This window comes from Ciconia boyciana, chromosome 18, assembly GCF_034638445.1.
Source record: "Ciconia boyciana chromosome 18, ASM3463844v1, whole genome shotgun sequence".
Lineage (NCBI taxonomy): Eukaryota > Metazoa > Chordata > Aves > Ciconiiformes > Ciconiidae > Ciconia > Ciconia boyciana.
This window is the reverse complement of record NC_132951.1, coordinates 7,271,905-7,294,148: the sequence shown is the minus strand read 5'-3', so window position 1 is coordinate 7,294,148 and position 22,244 is coordinate 7,271,905. Positions and strand designations below refer to the sequence as shown.

General features: G+C 48.8%; 1 protein-coding gene across 1 annotated transcript; it reads right to left on the bottom strand.

Annotated features, from left to right (window-relative positions):
* Nucleotides 1–1,213: 1,213 nt before the first annotated feature.
* On the bottom strand, nucleotides 1,214–18,520 carry URM1 (ubiquitin related modifier 1). The gene is made up of 5 exons (XM_072883292.1): nucleotides 18,415–18,520; nucleotides 15,539–15,609; nucleotides 3,236–3,317; nucleotides 2,182–2,230; nucleotides 1,214–1,466 (listed from the first exon to the last, which is right to left on the bottom strand). Exons 1-5 carry the CDS (start codon nucleotides 18,447–18,449, stop codon nucleotides 1,398–1,400), a joined length of 306 nt encoding a protein of 101 aa, XP_072739393.1. The 5' UTR covers nucleotides 18,450–18,520; the 3' UTR covers nucleotides 1,214–1,397.
* Nucleotides 18,521–22,244: the final 3,724 nt, after the last annotated feature.

Genomic DNA, 22,244 nt, shown 5'->3' with positions numbered 1-22,244 from the left:
CTCCTGGAGACTGAGGACAGGGCGAGCCGTACGTGGTGCAGATCAGCTCTGAGACGTGCACCGATTGAGCTTACGGCACCGGCGAGCCCTCTGCCCCAGGAGAGCCGCTGCTTAGGCAGGAGTGCTGCCGCTGGGGACCACCGTGTGCTGCCGGAGCCGTGCCGAAACACAGGTGAGCAGGGCAGGGGGGAGCGCAGGAAGGACAATCCTAGTTGGACACTCCTAGAAGCTCACGCAGCACATTTCAGACCTGTTGGCGCCAACGCTATCCTCTCTGATCCCTTCCCTGTGCTCTTGCCGTGGCCTCCCAGCTGGCAGGTGGGCCAGTCCATCTGTCCGAGGAAACTTCTGGAAACCAAACAGCATCCGTGCCCTAGCAGAGCCACGCACACCCACTTCCGCTGCGCTCACAGGACTTCCTCAGGGTGCGCAGTAAGAAGCCTCCCCCTCCCACTGATGGAAAGGGTTAAACGCCACTGACTTTCTTTCCCCACGCTTTAACCGTTCATCTCCAGCCCCAGCCCTTCCCCGGCTGCAGCAACGCAGCTCCCCACCGCTCCCCACCTGCACAGAACGCGAGGGAGGCTGATCAATTCTGTCCATTGTGGTGACAGAAAGATAATTTTCTGCCCTTATCACTCCGTGCTGTCTCAGGCCGGGCACGGGTTTGTTTCCCCTCCAACCAAATGGTTATAAATTGACATTGTTCGTGGGCTAGGACTTCATCCTGCCTCGGCTCAGCTATGAAAGAGGCATAAGGCATCAGAAAAACAAAACCAAAAAAGCCTATTTCTCTCCTGCTTCCCACATATAAATATCACGACAAGTGGAAAGCCACTACGGAGGGCTCTGAAGCTGTAATGTCTGCCACCTCAGAGAAAAACTAGTAAAGTCACCTTTTGTTTCCTTGCACTTCATGTCTGGCCCTTCCTGTGGCTCGTGCACAGACTGTACCAACGCGAAGTATCGTGTTAAAAGAATCCCAGTTCCCAGCACCAAGGCAGAGGAACCCCAGCCTTGCCCCAGAGCAGGCACAACTCCCCCAGAACGCCTCACTGCCTGCGAAGATGCACCATCCTACTCGAGGTTCAGCACCCCTCTTCCTCCCGTCACGGAAAAACAAAGACACACGTGCTGCAGGTGCTCTCTGCTCGTTAGGGTACCTGGAAGTGCAGTCAGGAGAGGTGAAATGAGGACCAAAAGATGGATGCTGTTGTGGTGGACAGCAGGCCGCGTGCTGGCAGGGCTTTATTTGGATGTCTAGTAACAAGTGAACGCAGTGGGAAGATGCAGAGACCAAGCACAGGCAGTTCAAGAGAGGTTTGGGTGGGTTTAGGTTTTTGTTTGGGTTTTTTGCCCAGGGATTTAGATTTACATCCTCTTGTTTTTCCAGGAGTTCACCCGCCGTGCAATGTCGAGATGAAAAGCACATTATCCTGGTCCTGGAGTTTATAATCCAGCTCACCCTGCAGGCCAAGAAAAAAAAATGAAAAATGGTTTAAATGTCATTTCCAAATACTAGCTGCAAAGAGAAAACAGCTCATAAAAAGATGGTGAGTGTTAGGGAGAGCAGAAGGGGATAGACTGATGTTTTCATCCTAACAGAAGCAAAGGTGAGAGATCAGACAAGGAGCTGACTTCCCACACCGCTTTCTGGACCAGGGTTTTGAGAGAAGAGGTGGTTGCCTGAGGCAGGAAAGTAGTTAGGGGCTGTTTGTTGTCTGAGCACAACCATGGGCTGAAAAGGGAAGGTATTTACCAGTTGCCTGTTTGGGCAGAAATCTCCCCAGGGCTGCCTTCACCTGCTACGGCACCACCTTACTCTAGCGAAGGGGGTCTGCTTGGGGCTGGGAAGCTGCCTGGTACCCACTAAGTTGTTACCCCACGCGTGGGGGAGACCTGCTAGCAGCCGGAGGTGCGAAGCCCGTTGCCAGAGGCCAGGGAATACGGGTGATCTCTCTTCAGACACCGGCTGGCGGATGAGACTCAGCAGGTTAGAGAAAGGCTCCAGGCTTCTGAACAGCCACAGTACAATACAGGGAGAGAGATCCCAGCCTGCTCCTTCCCCCTCAAGTACTAGATGCTTCGCTTGGGGCAAGAATCAGAAATAGCTTTTCTGAGAGCAACCACAGAACAGAGCAATATTTTCAACAAAGAAAGTCAAACTGAAGGAGTACAGACCATTAGTTCCCAGTCTGCGTCGTTGATGAGCACCAAAATTCCTGGCCTCCTGCAGAACAGAGAGAAATAATTAGGATACAGGGCTGCTAAAAAGCTTCACAAATAGTTAAGAACAAGGGATCTTACAGCACAGATCACAAGCTGACTGCCTATAAAGCCAAAGAGAAAAAGGAATCCTAGCATGGAGGTGGAAACAGGTACAGTCTGTGCCCTTTCTAGATCAAATAAAGGGGAGGCAGGAGCAATCCCAGAGCTCATTTGAATCAAAATGCACCATTCCTGAGGATGCTCCGAGATGACTACATTTCCGTAAGATGTAGAAAAGCCAGGTAATTAAAACCCACGCACTACAGTTGAGCGCAGCGCTGGATGTGAAGGTAGGGAAAGCTATTCCGGTGCCCTTAGCAAAGGCAGTAAACACCCAGGATCCACTCCGAGCCCCTGATTACAGGCAAAGGGATTCCCCCTCTTTGATCTTCAGTGTCCTGCAATTGTCTCTCCTGTTACCAGGGGACCTGGCACACGCTTCAGCTCACAAAGATCCGTGACGAATGTTAAACACCCCCAGCGCCACCCCGCAGTCAGGGATGGCTTGCACAGCTCACTCTGCTCCATTTCTCTTGGCTTTTTTTTTTTCCCCTCCATGAGGTTGGCCCCATTTTGACAATAAAAATACATTTCCCAGAAGAAATATTTGTTGGCATTTCTCCGAGTGACTGCTTCAGTCCCAGTGATGTCAGCAGGGAACGGACAGACCTGCTGAAACTCCTGGAATTGAGGATGCATGCACTACCCTGCTCCAGGTGACAACGGAGAGAAAGTATATGTGGCCCTGCTTCACATTTAAGGTTTAAAGATTTGGGGTGAGGGCTGCAAAAGACGCTCTCCGTGGAACAGTGCGGGGTGTAGTGTGGGACACCTCCCATTATCACTTTAGCAAATCCCGTATTTTCATGGTCATTAACTTGCTTCTTCCAACCAACAGGAAAAACGTATCCCAAACCGTGGGGATCAACACAGAAACACAAGGAGGATTCGTAACAGCTGTACTTACACAGATTCCCCTTGCATAAATAATTCTGGTCGTTCTTTCAACAGATTCTGTTTGATCCACTTTAGCAGGCTTCTGATATCCCCTGAAAGGAGAAAGGACAGCAGTTTACAAACTAGCTGACGGCTCCTAGCTGATGCCAGAACAAAGTGATTGTTTATCCACAAAAGAGTAGATGAGGAAAATGCAGGATGGATGGGGATAGCTGCAAACCTCCAGTCCAAGGAATCGCCTAACAGGATTGTCCCTTACCAGCATCTAACAGGCAGCCCTGCCTCAAGGGAGCCCAGAGCTCAGGGCTCTGCCCCAAACCCCACAGTTTGGCAGAAGAGATTTCCTGCAGAAAACGCATCCCACAAAGAATGAATGCAGTTCATGCTGAAGTGCCGATCCAGCAGGAGACTGCTGATGTTCAGATTTCTTTAACAAATCCCATGTCCTGTGTGTTCTGTTATCACCTGACAAAATGATGTTTAACTCTCCGAGTGTTTAATTAGATTTAAAAAGTCCAAACAAGCAAGCCTAAGAACCTGAAAAGAGTAAAGGTAGACACTATCGGTACCAAAACCAGCACAAACTCTTGGAGACGTGAGTTCTGGGGCACAAACGTGTACATAACCATGCATTACACACACACACAGGCACCGGCCACAGTAGTTGTATTTTAGACACTTGCAACATCCCTCGGCATCACACCTGCTCTCGTGGCATGTTCCCCATGCTGTGCCTGCTCCTTCCCTCTACACTTTGTGCTTATAGCTTCTTTATTGAAGCTCAGCCTTTATCTTTCCATTTCAGTAGGTGACAGGAAGGATTTGTCTTCATGTAAAAGGAGGAGGAGACACTGCTGGCGGGTTTTTATAGTATCAATTTTACTTTGTGAGGCAAAAACAATTTCTTTAGTGATAGCATCAGTTAATTTCCTATTGGAGAGGTGAGAAGCGACAGAGGGGGGGAATAATCCGTTACAGGGTTTACAGAAGCTGACAAATTGCAATGTGGAGTTCTCCTGCATTTGCCTCTATATTTCACCATTCCATAAACCACTTCATCATTCTGAATCCACAATCAGTTATTCTCCCAGGGCTCCTTTAAAAAGCTCTTTGAAAGCTCCAAAAGAGTTTTGTTTGTTTTCGAGGCGCAAGGAAGCTTTCCGAAGGCACAAATCTCCCAGTGAGGACTACAGCCCCACTTGCAGATCGAGTCAGGATGGTGGGACGGGTTTCCACATCTCCCTCACGTGTGGTAACCTTGCCGTAGCCACGGGGAACCCTTCTGCACGCACCTCTCCGAGCTAAAATCAAACTCCGCGTATGACTCCCCATGTGTTTGCTTCACAACCAGCAAAAATAAATGCACTTGTAGCGGCTCGACTTAGTCCCTGCAATACCCCAGGATTTTATGGGATCGTGGATGCTACCCAGAGCAGAGCTGGGATTCTTCCAAATAATGTTACCCCCATCACTCCTGTCACACCAAGGATGAACAGCCCTGGTGTAGGCAGGTGCACATCAACTAGGCAATGGGGACATGTCCATCTGCAGCAGATGGGGGCCTCTCTTCCCAGGGAAAGGGGGAGGGGGGGATGCTCTGAGATTCCCTCTGTTCCCCCCCGGTTTCCCAGGGCATCGGTGCCTCTGGACAACAGCCTGCCCCCCGGCACACCGGTCCCACCGCAGGGCTGCCCAGAGCACGGCAGGTATTGCTGCCTCCGAGCACTGGATCGCTCTGATCAGGGTAAAAAGAGCTGCTTTGTGCCTTAAAACTGCCCAGTGAGCTGGATCACCTGCCTGGGGCTGACCCATGACTCCCTTGTAATGATATGTAGTTAAGAGCACAAAATAGACCATTTTCTGCCGCTTTCCTAGCAACATGCACTGGGGATGGCGAGCACCGCTCAGAAGGTATATATATACCACGCCAGTCGGTCAGCCGCCAGAACAAGAGTTAACTATATTCACCTTCCCCTGAAAAATGCTGCTGCAATGTAAAGCCCTCAGGATCTCACACCCAAATGGCTCCTGCTCTCCATCACCAAGAAATGAAAGCCGGAGAGGAAGAAAGATGGAGAGGAGCCTTCAGGAGAAGGAGGGGGGGCACAAAGGGGACACCAGCCCCACCGCAGCAACGCCCGCGAGCTGTTTCATATTTATGCACTTGCGGCAGGGCACACAACAATGAGCTGTGCCATATACCATTCTCCTTGCATGGAATAAGCAGCCCTTTCCTCTGGGACCTTTCAGGAGAGATCATTTAAACAGAAACACGCTGCACCAGCTGGATAAAAGACAGCCACCTAGAAGCAGCCTGGACGAAGGGGCGAGAGGACTGATTTATTCGAGGCTGAGCTGGAAGACTCCCTTACCCCTGCTCCTTCCATAATAAATGTTATTTTCAGCCCCACCTGAGCCTACATTCATTTACTCCTCCCCAGAAGTCATGTACACACATACTGAAAAATTTAGACAGTAGGAAAAAAACTGATACCCCTGTGCGTGCCTGGAGCTTCCCCGCTCCAAACAGCAATGAAAATTAAGACCCCTTCTCTGCAGCCAACCTTAAGACATAATACTTTCGGCTGCTTTCTCAGCATTGAATTTTTTCTACCACCTTCATGTCTCTACGTTGTGTACACCAATATTACTAGAACAAATCAATTATAAAGGATGAAAAATGACCAGAGCCACACCAAAACCATCTCCCACAAGTAAGATATTGAAAAGGAACAAGATTACTTCCATTGCAAGCGGTCTGGGGAGAAGCCATCTTGCAGCTCAGTGCCTCGAATAGCAGTCTTGATCAACAGCTCAGGACTCTGTATGTTATCATGATGGAAATAATAAGAGGTAAATTATAGCACAGCCGCTTATCTCTTACAGTTGACATACGTAGCGTTCCTAAGACATTTTCTTTCTGATACTATGCTACAGGTCTAACAGGTTTCCAGCTCCCTGGGCTGAGGATTTGCTATGCAAACAGCAGGTCCTCTACAAATGACACATAAGGAGGGAAAAAAATCTCAACCTGGTCAGGCACCACATCCGCTGACAAGTTAAACCATCACTACAATGCAGCAATTTTACACTCGTGTTGGTTCTCAAGCTGGCCCCAATCACAGAACAAAGGCATTTGCTCTTTGCAGGAACACAGTTGTACTACACATGCTGCCATTTGGCTGCAAAAGCAACCGTGCATTTTGGCCCAGGAGTGAGGTTCAGTGAGGTTCAGCTGAGACGATACAGCATTTCGCTCTCGCATCACCAACTCAAGTCCAGCTCATCCCAGTAATGATATATTTTCATTATTGCTGCACGGTCTCAATGAAATCCTTTTGGTAGCCTACTCCATTTCATTCACAGCAAACAAATATCCACACCAAAAAATCTAATTATCGTTAACTGTCCTCACCATTGGCAGCATCAGCAGACAAGCCAGAGCGAACCCACCAAGGAAGCTGAAATATTCTCAAACTGCAAAGGAGGGACTAAAGCACATGGTAGGAAATCCCTGTCTCATTTGTATACAGAGACAGCTTCTGTTGCCTGTGCTAACAGTACATCAAACCTCTCCAAATTCTCAGGAAAAATAATCTAAAGTTAATTAAAAAAAGAAAAACCGACAAACGTTTGAGAAAACTGCTTAGTTCAAGTGCACAGATGGGAGCTCAAATCCACAATACATGCATAAAACAAATCACCCAGCGAAACACACAGCTCAGGAAAACGAAGTGTGTGCTTGCAGTGACACAAAGTCATTGGCTTGTCACACAAGCGGACAGGATGCAAAAACTGCAGCGAGCGTGCATACAAAAACCCAACAGCGTAGGCTCATTTTCAGCCCAGCTGCATCATAAACGCTCCTGGTTGTGGCAGACAGAACTGCACAGTCTGCTCAGTCCTCTTGCGTATCCTCCAAGGCCTGATCTTCTACATTACCCCAACTGTTCCTCGATGAAGAATCTGCTGAGCTTCCTCTGCAAGAGAAATGCATCTAGGACTCCATTTAACACTGCCTGGAACAAGAGGCTGGGTTCATTTGCACCCTCAAAACCAGGGCTGAAATCCATAGATCTTTCCCAGCTCAATAAAACCTCCTGGGCCTGACAGATTCATCAGTGATAACTCAGCAAAGGGGGCACCCACTGTGTGCAGAGAGACACCAGGTGCCTCGAATAAGAAACACCAAGCTGGGTGTTGCACTAGAAGGATCTCACATTGAACTGATAAATGTGCAGAAATGCAGAACGATTTTGCTCAACCGTAATACCAGTTGACACGGACACGCAGCTCTCGGCTCCCAGGGAGGTGGACAGGTTGCTGGCAGATTCACAGGCACACACATGCAATGACCAGACACCTCCATGTCCCCTGCCTTAAAATCCACATACAACCCTGCACAAAGCAGACAGTGCCTTGAAGGGCACCCAGAGGGTGTAATTACACCCATATTCTCGCCTTGGCTGCAGAACTGGGAGCTTATTTTGGGGAAATAGGGGAACCCTATAAAGGCCGAACCATGGAAAATTCCCTTCTGGTCCGTAATAAATAAGATATACGCAGCACTGGTCACTAAGGGGTCAGTGCTGCAAGAGCACTGCGCTTTCCCGGGCCGCCTTGCGGATACCTCCCTGTGGGGTACCATTTCTTTGACCCAGAATAAGATCATTTATCATACTGACCATGGCTGAGCTCCAATTTGCTGAGGTCACTAACTCTGGACGAGCACCGCTCCACCCACATTCTCAGCCACCGGCCTGTAACCATGACAAAGCCCCTTCCCTGCCGCTTCTCTGCCATTATTCCCCCCGCCTGCATGGAAATGTATGGAAAGACAATTTGTATCCCCCTTTTCCCGCTTAAGCAGCTTGTTTTTAAAACAGACCTGCCACCCCTCCAGGTGAATGCCTTCTCTCTGCTTTTGAATCTGATGGCCCTCCAGGAATCTGCTCTCTAAAAGAGCTTGTTACAAAACCTGACCTAAGGGATCCTTCAGACTCCTCCAGCCTCCCATCTGATATGCAAATCATTCACTGAAGCAGACGATGGTGTGCCATAAACTGCAGAAGAAGACCTGGAATAGCTGATATAAATGGAGTCACAGGCAAATGGGTTTGGTACTACGCAGGGTGAGCAGCAAGGCAAAATTTTGCAGCTAGAGCAAAATCCATTTTCTCTGACAAGCACACAAGCCAATCCTGCCATACACTGGAGTGGGCAGTGATTTAAGTACTAGGGAAAAAATTAGGGGGTAACTACAGCCAGACACAAGAGAATTGCGGTCATTGGTCTCATCCGTTCTTGTCTGCTACAAATGAATGTCAAGGTCTTGGCTTCTGTAATTTTTAATTGTGTTATGGCATCTCTTTCTCGCTTCTCAGCTGGAAGAGCAATGCTCTTCTCCATTTCCTTGTGTCCCCACAATAGGAAGGGATCACAGGGGTCTTTCATAGCCCTCCTGTTAGCAGCAAAGACTCAGATCCCAGCCATCACCCAGCAATTCTCAGCCCCGAGATTTTAATCACAACGCTCATGAACTGGAGAGGAGCTGCTTGGGATCTTCCACTCCCTGCTAGGAGAACACAAGTTCAAGGGATCTCCAATCCCAGTCGCTAGCCAGCAGCAAGCCTCCAGATCCATCAGCTCCCGTGACAAAAAAAGCAGCTTCGAGCTGATCCTCAGGGTAAACCTAATCCCTACTCATTTCCAAAGTCAGAGCATCTAATCCCGTAACACCCAACGCTATTGTCACTTCAGGCTCCCAAATAAATGCCAGTGCACCAAACTGTCTCTTTTAATTAGGATCACAGATCACTGGTGCTGGCCCAGGGTCTTGCCTCTCCTTCAAAATTGTCAAAGGAAGGAACTGAGAGAGCCTCAAAGACCACCACACCAGCAGTGAAGTGCCAGATTGTGAATCACAGGCATTAAAAATAACATCTTGTTAACAGGTCCTGTGATTTTATCCCTCCGCCAGTGCAAAATTATTCTCAACAAAAGACCATCGCGAGCCTTGCCTGCTCTGATTTTAAGATGCTTGAGCAATGTAGACCTGCTACCAAACCCCAAGGAGACTGTGCCATGGTCTAATAGTTTTGCAGTCAGGAATCTTCTGCTAATGCACCAAACTCCCATTTCTTCATCCCTCCCTATCAATCTATGCTAGATGATATTGCGTCACCCTGGCTATAATCTGTCCTTCCCAGTGATAAAGGAGATATCCCACCTCATCACTTTTCCATTCATTTATCCTGCTTAACCTTGAAAGTTGCTGGTTAATTTTTTTAAGCTGCTCAGGAAGTCAATTCAGAGAATGCATTACTAACCGCAGGCGTAAAGCTTAACCAAAATGCATCAAACTGAAATTTCCCCTCTCTCCTATTTTCCCAGCTTCTGGGTTTTGTATGCGTGCACGTGCACTGAGGGTTAAAAAGGAAAACCTTATCACTATTACAAGAGACCACACAGAGCTGATGTGAGACCCCAGACCACAGAGGAAGGTGGCTGTTCCTGCCAGTGTGCAGAGGGATTCCCCAGCAGCCTGGCACTGCCCTGCAGGCAGCCAGCCCGGCCGAGGGAATCCCCTGGGCTGGGCTCCCCCTGGCACTGCCAGCTGGATCAGAAAGCGCCTTGAAGTCAACTCCTCGCCCCCCTACCAGCCTGGCTGGTGTCCTCCCTGGCTGCTGGATGAGTCAGTGTCTCAGCTCGGCTCAGGAACTGCCATGATTTTACTCCTCTAAATACAGAAATCATGCAGAGTCCAGTCCTCGCCTCTCACTTTCGGGTTCAGATCTGCTTTGCTATTATTAGACTTTCATATACAGCAAGCACCATTAAACCGATTCCTGTCCACCCAGCCCAGCCACCCCCACAGATACTCCAAGCCCCTCAGTCTTACTTGAAAGGGGAAAAGAAAGGGCCAGTGAGATGATCAGGGTGGAGGAGAGGGGGGGTAAGATTTACAAGTGAATGGAGGTAAGAATGGAGCAGTTTGTGGGATAAAGGGGCTGCAGAGGGAGCTTTACAGATGTGCAGAGGGACGGCGGCTCATTGTTTAATTAAGCAGAAAGTGGCTCTTTTGAAAAGCAATTTTGCACAGGAGCTCTGAGCTCAGCAAACAACTCCTGCGAGTGAGGGCAGGAGGAGAAAGGAACAGCTGGCCCGGAGCCGTGTGAACCGCATGCTAAGCGGTTTAAAGGGCCCGGATCCTCCTCCCCAGCCCTGCTCCACTGCCACCCTCTGAACAGTGCTGTCAGCACAGCAAATCCCACCAAGAGAAAAGAGAGAGCAGAGAGGGGGGGCTGGCACAGAAAGGTTATCCTGCTAGGTGTCCGCGCTGCAATACAGCGGCTGGGAAGGAGGGTGGAACAGCCAGGCTTTGTTATCCCAGGGATTTGGTCACACACAAGAGCTGGTTTCTCGGTGCCTGGGAAGATCCTTCCACAATGAGTTGGGATGAGCTGATCCGGTAATGTGGGTCTGTGGCCTCCCGGGAGAGTGCTGGGACCGCTCCTGCGAGGGTGCGCGTTTGTTTCCCCATTCCCTCTGAAGGACTTGCTCCTTGCGCAGAGCGACGTGTGGCCTTGCTGGGACGGCGACCCGAAGCTGTGCACACAGCCGCTGTGCTGAGCCCTGCACCAGGGCTGCAAACGCGGCAGGGACTGCTCGATCGCGGTGGTGGCAGCCCCACAGCATCATGCCGGGCTCCCGGCACTGCAAATGCTGCTGCTCACACCGATTGTTGGGAAGAGTCCAGGGCTGAGCTAGTCCAGCCTGAGGTCCCATCCTGGGTAACCCAGAGCCCCCTTTCCTTGCCAGCAAATATGTAATTACCTGCCTAAGAGAGGTGCACAAGCAGGGGAATAACCCCAAAGGCCTTTGAGACCTGCAAGTACCATACACTGTGGTTAAAAAGATTTGACCACATGAAATTCCACAGAGCTATGGGTTTTTTTTATTGCTCTTCTACTACGTCTCTGCATTACCAAATATATTTTTATTCCTTCTTTGGAGCAAGTTTTAAAATGTTAGGAATAATAAACAGAGCAATAAAAGCATTCCAAAATATTAATAACCTAACTACAACGTACTACCTAGCAATAGGACTGGGCATTTACAGACAATGGATGCCAACTGCCACTCTTGATTTTACCTGTTGTTTTGGCATGTTTTGGTTGTTTTTTGACCCCAGTCAACTCTGAACACATGCGATGCTGTATTTTTTAAACCACTCTGCCTGTAACACAGGTCTGATCTCTTCAGATCCCCAGGCTCTTTTCTGAGAAGATGAACACTCCCAACTCCCCAGCAGTCCTCCATACTGTGCAGAACAAGGCCCCTGGAAAGCAAAGCTCTTGAGGAGCTGACCATGCTCTTCTCTACAGAGACTGAACATAAGCAGCACTTGGCACATTATTTTAATTTTCCCTCTACAAAAAATCTGATTAGCAACAGGCTTTTTCCCTGGGGTTTTGGTAAAGGGAAACCACAAACAATTACCAAAACACACTGATTAAAAATTTATCCTTCCAGACTCGTAAGTGCCAAAACATACAGTGAATTCTTGATTAGCCCAGAAGGTCTGAGCGATCACTGCTGAAACTGGTCACTGCTACTCCAAAAACACGAGTCCCATCACTGAAACCACAGGAGAAGTTAGAATTCGAAGGCCTGGACCTGCAGCTGAGCAGCCTGCAGCACAAGTGCCAGAGACTTCACAAACAGCCCCAACCTCTGGATACAACATCCAGTAGAGAGCACAGCAGAGGGGTTTTGTAAACACTCTTCATCAGCACGACGCTGCTGAGCTAAACCTGAAATTACTACAAGGGTTAAACAATGCCAGTGACTTCCTACCCTTCCAACAGCGTCCATGCAATTCGCATGGTCATAGACAAATCCACCACTGTGAGTCCCAGCGAGATGGAGGAAGAAGCTCCGGCATCACTTGCAGAGCAGTCATACAATGATCTATTTGATTACTGAAGCACTTGGTTAAATTACTGTCGCTTGTTTCAGGAGGAGGCTGCCAAATACATTTTCAGTTTTTAATTTAGGGTTTCTCTCTTTTATGCTCCATTGTCTCTAATAGCCTCTTAGATGCTTGAAAATAAAGTTGATTTCCCTGCCAATTTAATCCTCTCTCCATGTGACAAATATCGTTATTCCCCCAGCTGCTTTCTCCCACACACACTGTTTTTATGCAGAATAAGCCAACAGGGCATTAATGCCTTTAGATCCTCTAACAGCATTATCAATGAGATCATCAAAATAACCAGTAATTTGGGACAAGATTCTTGTTTAACTTGAGGCCTTCTTTCCGCAACAGCTCTAAAAGATTACACAGTCCTGCACAAAGTGTGGCTTATGTAAATCTGCCTGCCTATACAGATACATCACACCTTTTTAAGTTCCTACTTGGCAGCACCTTCAACATGCAGGCTAAGCCAGCTTCACATTAGAAATAAAGAACTGCTATTTTACTGATGTGAGGATACAAAAAGCCCCGTGGATAATAAAAATAGGTCCCGCCCCATGGCTGTACCCCTGGTGGCTTGCTCTTGTCCCATTTGCAGCTTCCTTCCTCCTGCCTTTCCTAATCCCTCCAGGAGCCCATCTCCAGGCATCAGAAAAGGGCAGAGAACCAAATCTTGAAAAAGTTCACTAGATCTGGAACCACCTACTTTCCACCTAGTGCCTGTTACGAGGAAAAAGGAAATGATCACATAATAATTTGTTCAAACAACATTATTATCATTCAGAGAACACTGCCCTTGTCAACTATGCAGCACAGCTTGTTTTATTCACATAAATATTTGTAAGTATTTCTTCATATAATTTGCCACCTCCCCTCACCTCTAGGATATATATAAAAATGCCTAAACAATTAAAATATAGCTGGGTCCAATGTCCCAGAGAGAAGCAGCTGCTCCGCAAAAAGGAGGACAAAGACAAAAATAACCTAAGAAGAAAGAAAGAGTGGGTAAGAGAGGCCAAAATGGCCAAAAATAAGCTTGACGGCTAATGAAATAACTTAAAATGGGGTTAGAAGTGTAGGTCTTCAAGCAGTGTTCATACTACAGATCTTTCCTCAGAGCATTAAGCGATGGACATACAGGGTAAGGTAAGCAACAGGATGCACCATGTAGAACTGAGCCGTTTTATTTCTCTAATCACTGTAATTCTGTCTGCACGAGGGGAGCAGGGAACATACTACGTATATCTATCTTTACCCAGAGATAGGTGAATTAAACTTTCTTAATGTGAATGAGGAAAATACAAGGCATTAGGAATAATATAAAATTACAAGAATTTACCAAATTTCTTATTCGCATGTTTCTGATCCATTTCTACTGATTCCTCACTTCTACAAGATAATTCTCATCCAGGAATATTGTGAGGGGTGTCTCCAGCGATCCCTTACTGTCAGACATTAACTGCACATCTGCCTACCCCATCCCTGTGCGGGGTGTACATGACAATACAGCAGAAGCCTCACAATTCAGTGTCTGCTCCTCGGCCGCTGCAATCCACAACCTGCCCAAAAACTGAAACCTCCCTGTCACTCAATGCACATGAAAACAGCAGGCTGCAAACCAGGGGAGCTGGCAAGCGGGCACACTGTCCATTCTGCCACTCTTGTTACAGGGATAGCAGCACCTGAAAAACAAGGCAGCATGAAAAGCTGGGAGCAATAATGTGTTAGATGAATCTGGAATGAATCACTGGAGATCACGAGTTTGAACCCTGAGACTGAGCCAGATCTTCAGGGAAAGATTTATCCTTTAGGATAAATCCAGCTCCTACTGAAGTCTATAGAAGTCTTCCCAGCAACTTCAAGTGGGAATGGATTAGGCCACATACAACTGCACCACTGACAACCATCGGGCTAGAAGAATCATTCTATGATATTAATCCCCCCCTTCCCTTGGCAGAAATAAAGACCTCATGTAATAACCCCTTCTTCTTGAGCATCTGATCATGGTTTGAACACCACCAACGCGGTGGATATCAGTGAGTATTTTAAATTTACAGAACACTGAAGAAAAGTATGCTCTGGCCCCCAAGTTTATAAACCAACTAAATGAGTGTTTTGGCATTTCTTTACTATCTTCTATTTAGGGATCTTAAGTGCTTTAACAGTGCTGGAATTTAATGCTGAACTCTCTCGTGGTACATTAAAGTATCACTACTACTTCACTAGCAACAGGGGAAAGTTAAGCAACATGACTAAACTCACAAAGCAAATCAGCATCAGGTCATGTTTCTGGATCCCTAGTCCCTGTCCTTAACCACAAGACAACACACTATTCCAGTGCTCCTATTATATTTGAATTACATGTACTTATGTCCAAGCATCAAAAGCACTTCTACCAATCTCTAATTACTTTCAGGTATGGCAAGAAGATTTCAGGCCTGAACGTTCACAGCACAGAGATTATGGTATTAGCCATTCATGAGATATTAGTTGTTAACATTCCCTGATGCTTTGTATTATTTCAGTTTACAATCCCACTCTCAAATAGCATAAAGCATAGCTATCTAGCTGGAAGAATTCAAAACATACCTGTAGCAAAATTACGTTGCAACTGAAGTATGCACACACATAAGGAGAAACAAGAGAGTTAGTACAGCACTTCTCAGTATTCCAAATCACAAACCAGAGATGATGACTGTTTAGCACGGGGACACTCAAATCTTTAGCTTAACAGCATCCTATTTTTTATTGCAGGGAAGGCTATAGGCAGGATGTCCAGCATCACATTTGAGCATTATCTTTGCCATTCTCAACTGCATAGTTAATATAAAACGATTACATATACACGAAAGTCAAATGAGTAGATAAAACACACATATGTTACATTGCTATACACACCCCCCATGTATCTATACACTACACTACATATATACGCACACATATATATATGCCTCTTGGAAACCTCAGAACAGGCAAGGAAAAACAAGGGAGAGAGGAGGTTATTGGTGGTTTCAAGCATCAAGCAAGACAAATGTAAGACTTGATGGAAACGTTCAGAGGCTGCTGTCTACCCAGGTGGAAGGAGGCAAAAGTCTTCAGGAAGGACTCGATTCACAAGTGCTTAGAGGACAGGACAGATGCTCAGACTAATTCTGCTTGGTATTTACTTTGAGGACTAACTATCATCTGCCAAGCTATCTGATCCACGGCATGTCTGAAAGTGCTTTTAAAATACATTGATTCTTGTTGCCAACTAATGAAACTGCTGTACAAACCAGCTTTGTTTCATTTGTTGTCACTCTTTCAAGTTATCCAGCAGGTTCTGATACTCACAAGGCTCTGGTTGACAGGGCAAAGTCACCTGATGCTTTTTGACACCATCGAACAAGAGTTCTGCGCCACCTCTGAAATAAAAACAATGAACCACTGAGATTTTGCTTTATTGTCAAAAGGAAGACAGTACAAAAGAGGCGATTTACATAGATGCCACAACAGAGAAAACAAATGACACAGACTATACTTAGCACAGGATTCTCTTTGTCTTTTTTTTCCTCTCGCAAACCACAAGTTCGTAGGGGAAGTTGCCATCTCCCATCGCCAACACATACAGGAGGCTCCGTCGCGGGCCAGAACCCCACGGTGCCAGGCATCGTCCCAACAGAACAGGAAGATGGCTCCCATCCCAACGCGCTTACAAACCGCTGTGCAGTGTCTAGCCTATCGCCTTCCCTCTCCCTTTAGCTATCGGCACTGCTTCAATTCAAACAATATTACAGCCACCACACTACATCCAACATCGCTCGTCTCTAACGCCTTTTAGCCAGAAGTCTCAAGGCGTTTCACAAAACGTGAAAAATCGTAGCATCCTTATGGAATAAATATTCCCCCATTTTCCACTCGTAAACAGAGAGAGGAAATGATTCACACGAGGTTACACAGCAAGTCAGCTGCAGAGCCAGCAGTCCTCAAGTCCTGGCAACCCTTTCTTGATCTACTTACTACAAAGCGTTCCTTCTCAGGAGGGACTTGACTGGGAGAAGCAAGCAAGCAAACCACGACGATGACAAGTTAAAGTAAAAATAAATAAATGAACACACAATCTTCCTCACTAAACAACGTGATTAACATCCCTCTTCTGATATTCAGAACATACTGGGGGACTAGCCTCAGATAACTACGTGATTGCCTCTGCAAGCATAAGAGATCAAGCGTCAGCAAAATATGCAGAGTCTGACAAGTACAGGACTGGTCTTCCCACCTGAAAAAAAATGGGATTTACATTGGGTCCAGGTACCTAATCTCCTCAGGCTCTTAGAAAAAATAATTAACTTTTGTAACTGCAACTTACAAGCCTCAGCAAGCTCCTCACCTGTATTCCTTTTCTGGAAAAAGAACAATTGTGAAAATCTTGCGCTTTACAAACATAAATCAGTTTTCCTGATGTTGTGAGGCCACAAGCCAAACTCAGCCTTAGAAGATTATAAAACTTTATCATGTGAGTAGGGACATGGATAATAAACACGAACGCTAAGATAGGGGGGACAGAAGCAGATAGTGTGAGCTCTTGACTCTAGACTGAACAGGATGGCCAAAGTTTTAACAATTAGGAAACTCTTAAAAAAACTCAACTCATTTGATACTCAACTGAGGTAGAAAAATGACCAACCCATTTTCAAAGGGCATATAATTGTGGCAAAATGTTCTTCCAACTTAAACATAGATTACTTTGGAAACATTTTCTTATGAAGTTACTTTCTGGAAACTTACTGGTGCCTTGCATCCCTTGGAAACCAACACGACAAAGAGAAGTATTTAAAATAAATAATCCCCACCTAAATATCAACAAAAATACATCCAGACATGACTAAGTTCCTTTAAATTCAATATCTAAAAATGCCACACTAGGTTTTCTTGGCTCTGCAATGGAAGAGCACAACAGAACCCTTGTTATGCCCTCGGCAGCATTACTTATATGCAGCAACTCTCCTAAAGAGCACTCTGTTGGTGTTCTTCCACCAGCTCACAAAAAATAGTTATCTGAAAATTGAAGCAGCGATTATTAACATGAGCCGAGATTCATGCGAGAGAACAAGTCACAGCAATTATATGAAAAACATTTTTTTATGTAACGAAAACAAGGTCACGCTTTGTTACAGCGGGAAATGTAGATTGCAAGATAAGGTCCTTCTGTAATGCGCTAGCTGTGGGGAACTCAGCTGTGATTTGTACATAGAGAGCTCATTTATGCATTTCCAAGGGAAGCAAAAATGCATCTCACTCTTCTGGGAAAATTAGGAGAGTTACTGCAGCTGGAAGTGGGAAAGACTGAGGAAAGGATTCTTAAGGAGAAGGGTACTTAAAGGGTTATGGTATTTCTGTGTTCGTGAAAGGGTGGGAAAAAGCAAATAAACAGTAGCCTTTTAGCTTCTGCTAAAAGGAGGCTTTAACAAAATAACACAAGTATTTCCACAAATATGCACAGACTTCCACTGCAAGCACTTTAACTTCCCAGCGCCAGAGCATTAGCAATGCAGATACCACAGCAACGAAGACCTGAAAATCGAAATGCTACAAAGCGAGACCCCGGCTATTTTACACTGAACTGGACTAATTGAAACACAAGGCAGAGTGAGTGCGCATGTCCACACACATAAAAACACACACATATATACATGGACAGAGAAAAAAAGCCGAAAAACAAGTGGAAGGTTTTTATAAATAATTTTAATAATTTAAAAAAAAAAGGGTTAAAAGGGAAGAAAGGAAAGGACTTGTACAAGACGCTCACACAGAGACGTAAGCGAGGCCACGCCGCCCCGGCGCAGAGGGGCAGGGCAGGGCAGGGCGGCGCAGCCCGGCCCGGCCCGGCCCCGCGCTCCCCGGGCAGCGCCGACGGGGTCAGGGCGCACCGCAGCGCTGCGGGAAACCGCCCCGGCGGTGCCCGGGCCCTCTCGGCGGCGCCTGACACCCCGGCCCGGTTCCCCGGGGGCGGCTGCACCCCCCGACCCCGCGCCGCAGCCCCGTGACAGTGGCGGCACCCGGGCCCGGACGAGCTCGTAGGGGCCCCCCAGGCCGCGCGCAACAGCCGCTCCGCCTCAGGGCCGCGGCCGCCTCACCGAGGGGCCCAGCCCGGCCCTACCCTCCGCCCGGGTCCCCGGCCCCCGCTGCGGCCCCCAGGCCCCGCCGCCGCCGCCGCCGCCCGCGCTCACCCGAACTCCACCTGCAGCGACACGGGCGCCGCCATCTTGGCGGCGGCGGGCGGGAGGGGAAGGCGCGCGCGGGCCGCGCCGGAAGTGCCGCGCCGGCTTCCGGCCGCGCCGCGTTGCCCGGCAACGGGGGGAAGGAGGCGCGGCCCGGGCCCGGCGGCCGCGGCCTTGCAGGGCCCCGCTGCGCGCCCCGGGGTACGGCCGCTGCCCGCGGCGGCCTCGGTGCGGGCGGGTCGGCCTGGCCTCGGGAGGGCCCTCAGCGGGGCTTCCTCAGAGCCGGGGCCCGACGGCCGGGCGCACGTTCTCCTCAGGGCTGCTGGAAGGGAGGCCCGTTCCTCCAGGGGTGTGCGCTGGGCTCTTAGGCCAGACGGTGTTATTTTAAAACACCTATTTCTGCATTAAGTTCTTATCTCGCTGGACACAGAGCCCTTTTTCACACGTTGAGAATGCTTCAGCTGCCCAAAGGCAAGGAGCTGCAGCAGGCGTTTCCCAGCGGCGAAGCCGACCTGCTGCCTCGCAGTTCATTTGAATTTTTAGTGGGGTTGCAGAAATGGCCGGGCCGAGCGAGACTAACGACTGCTGCTGTCACAACCATGGAAGACGCGCTTCTGCGCATCAGAAGAGGCGGCAGTTCGGCATCCCCTTCTGCTCGGGGCAGCCTCTCCCAGCGAGCGCGTCCCCGCGGCACCGGGCACCTTCCAGCACCGCGTTAAACAACGCGGCTCGCAGCTGTCGCCTGTTTGTTTTCTGCTCCCATCCCCAGAGGGAGAAGCGTGTACGCGGGCGGGAGGCAGCCATGGCGGTGACAGCTGGGCTGTGCAACGGCACAGGCTCTTCTCCCCCACAACATGGAGCTGCACTGGGTGGCACTGGTGGAAAAACTGCAGCCCCCTTAGCCCTCCCTCCACTCAGTGGAGGGTTTGGGTTTAAAAAATACATGTACGCATGCACATGTGCACATAGAAGTGTAGTATCTATGCATATACATGGTGCATTATGTGTAAGGGGCATAAATTTACGCAGACAGATTGCTCTTCGTTTATGCTAACGGGGGTCAAAGTATGCCTAACCCCGAGAGCAGAAGGTGGTGGTGTTTGTAATGGCCTTTTGTTCTCGGAGGAGATCATTGTCCGGGCTGGGCCCCAGGAAAGGCCGGTCCCCAGCACAGATGAACACTGCCGTCGCTGCTGGGGTTACGTGATGGCAGAGATGTGAAGCTGTTGACCGTGGTCTTCATCCAAAAATTCCAGCTGGATTTTAAATATCTCTAAATCCTGAGGCTTTTGGGTATCTCAGAGATATGGCCCAGGATGTTGAACCGATTGTATGGGAAACCGAATGAGGAAAGAAGCCTTAGACAAAAATCTTACTTCTATACAGTTCAGAAATGACTGAAGCACTCTGTATACAGAGGATCTGGAAATCTGGACTCCAGATCAGCGTTTGCAGTTATGGTTTTATATGAGCTAATCATCTTGCTTCCAGAAATCATTTATAAGGCCAAATAATAGAACTGGCTCCTAAAAGAATCTCGATTCCCGAGTTGTAGAAATACAACAAAATATTACAGATTTACTGTTACTACTTCCCCAGAAAAGCAAAAAGAAATTAAAAAGAAAGAGAACAGTAATCATAAATACCAATTTGGCTCGTTCAAGCATTCAAAGCTGCTTACTGTTAACAATTGCCCTGGAAATACAAGTCAGCAAGCACATGAGATATGGGGGACGTTTTTATGGACACCGTGTGCTTGGGAAGACGAGCAAGTCCCGTCTCCGTGCTGGGTGCTGAAATCAGAGCATCACAAATTCTCCGGCATATGCTTGGGGATGGGGAAAGCAAGGATGTAATCTCGACAAAGTGTAATACTGACATTGTTATTTCTAAAGTGCCGTAAACAGAGATGGTATTTGATAAACAGGTGCATAAAGCAAAACTAGATAAAGACAAAGCTCCTGCCTTGAACGTGTACCCCGGGTTCAGTTCGCTATAACACGCTGTCTTCTCGTTCAACCCCAGGGATGTGTCACTGTGCCTTCCTTAAGCTAAACTTCTCTTTTCACACCCAATTTTCCATGGCAGACCCCTCGCTTGGTCCCAAGCGTGGGACGGCGCTGGGCAGGACCTGGCGTCCCTGGGTCGCTGTGGTGCTCACCCCGGTTATGCGGGGCAAGAGGCAGCCGACCAGGGTGCTCCGCCTGCACCCGCCGTTCCCCTCCCGCAAATTCCACTGCGCCAAACAAAAGAACGGGTTGGAAATTGAGCCTGGCAATAAAGAGGGTTTAATTTCTTTTGTCTCAGTCCTGGCTTTTTTTTTTTTCCCTGCCATTCGCACGCTTTTTCTCTCCCCTTGAGTGCAGAAGGGGCATGCCTCCATCCCTCCGCCGAGAGGAAACGGTTTAGGTCGCTATCATGTTTTACAGGGAAATGTAGTTTAGAAATACAGCGGGGCCCGGCGCTACGAGGAAACATTTTATCAGAGAGCCCCGAACTGATGATTCAATTATTTTTCAATAAAACATCAGGGGAATGCGCAAACAGCTGCTCGCATCCTTCCACACAGCAAGTCAAACTTCAAGGGGAACAATAGCTGGCGAAAGGGGAGCCATCGTGGAGGCGGTGACAATGGGTTTCCTTACTCGAGGCTTTGTTTGATTTCCCCGTCTCAGTTTTGAACTCCCTCGCCGGAGAAAGGCGAGGGGGTAGGACGGGGAGAGGGGGAAGCAGGCAGAGGGGAAGGAGGGTCAGTGGGAGTTAAAGCCTTTTGCAGCCTTTCTCTCCCATTCATGTGGTAATTGGGTGTCAAGCAGAGATCAGTAAGATGGAGCCCGGCCTCTGTGCCCGGGTTAAACTGCAGCAGAAAGAAAGCGGGAGCTGAACCGATGGAGGCCTGAATGTCATTAGGGCGGGAGGAAGCGCCTCTCCCCCAGGAGCCCTTCTGCCGGGGTGCTGGGCTGGGGGGGCCGCTTCCCATTCAGGGCATCCCTGAAAGCAGCCAGACAAAGCGGGAGGGCGTCCGAACAATGCCGCACCCCCGGCTCTACCTTCAATAGGGAGCTCTAAACAGGCGTTTAACCTTCAGAATAGCTGAAAGTGATACTCAAAGCTGAAGAGGTGGCTCGCCGCCTCTGTTAGCCTCTTCCTGCGGCCGAGCCGGAGGCCACTTGGATGGCCGGAGGCGAGGAGGGAGGCTCTCGCCGCCCTCGCTTCCTCGGCCCCGTTGGCACAGCACTGGGGGTGTGCAAGGCCCCGTGGGGGTCGTGGGAGGTGTCACCTCCAGGGCAGGATCGGACCCCGACTCCCGCTCGGGCTGGCGAGATGCTGGCGTCCCCGGGGAAGGCTCCTCAGCACCCTCGAGGATGGGGCTAGAGGAAGGCAGGGCCATACCGAGGAGGGGGATGTGGCATAGTAGGGGTCATATCCCACTTCACAAGCCTGGGATTATTTGGCGAGGGATCTGGGGAGATCTGGGCAATGACCCCCTCCCAAGCAGGGGGATGTCCCGGCCTCAGACAGAGTCGCCATCGCCTGTGATTCCTGGGGTTGCCAGCCTGCACTGCCTGACCCCGACTACCCAAAGCTCTCCCAGAGCCTGGCCTGGCATCATTTGTGCCTATGGGTGGGATTTTTAATTAACCAGGAGAAAAGAGGGTCAAACCCTGTCTTATTTTGGAAGGTGGGATTTGCCACGAAAAGACCAGAGCAGGACCCGGCCCCTGCTCCGCGAGCCTCACCCTGCTGCACAGCCCGGCCATCCCGTGCTGCTCCGGAACTAAGCAGCAAAGAGCCGTAAAGACATCTGCTTCCCTAGTGAAGCCTTCTGCTTTAAGGAA

Bases quoted from the DNA above. Each gene is read 5' to 3' on its own strand.
- URM1 (XM_072883292.1), bottom strand. From the start codon at position 18,449: ATGGCGGCGCCCGTGTCGCTGCAGGTGGAGTTCGG. The intron at 15,610-18,414 runs GTGAGCGCGGGC...TTTTTATTTCAG, and splicing joins TCGCTGCAGGTGGAGTTCGG to AGGTGGCGCAGAACTCTTGT. The intron at 1,467-2,181 runs GTCTGTACTCCT...CTTGGCCTGCAG, and splicing joins ACGCAGACTGGGAACTAATG to GGTGAGCTGGATTATAAACT.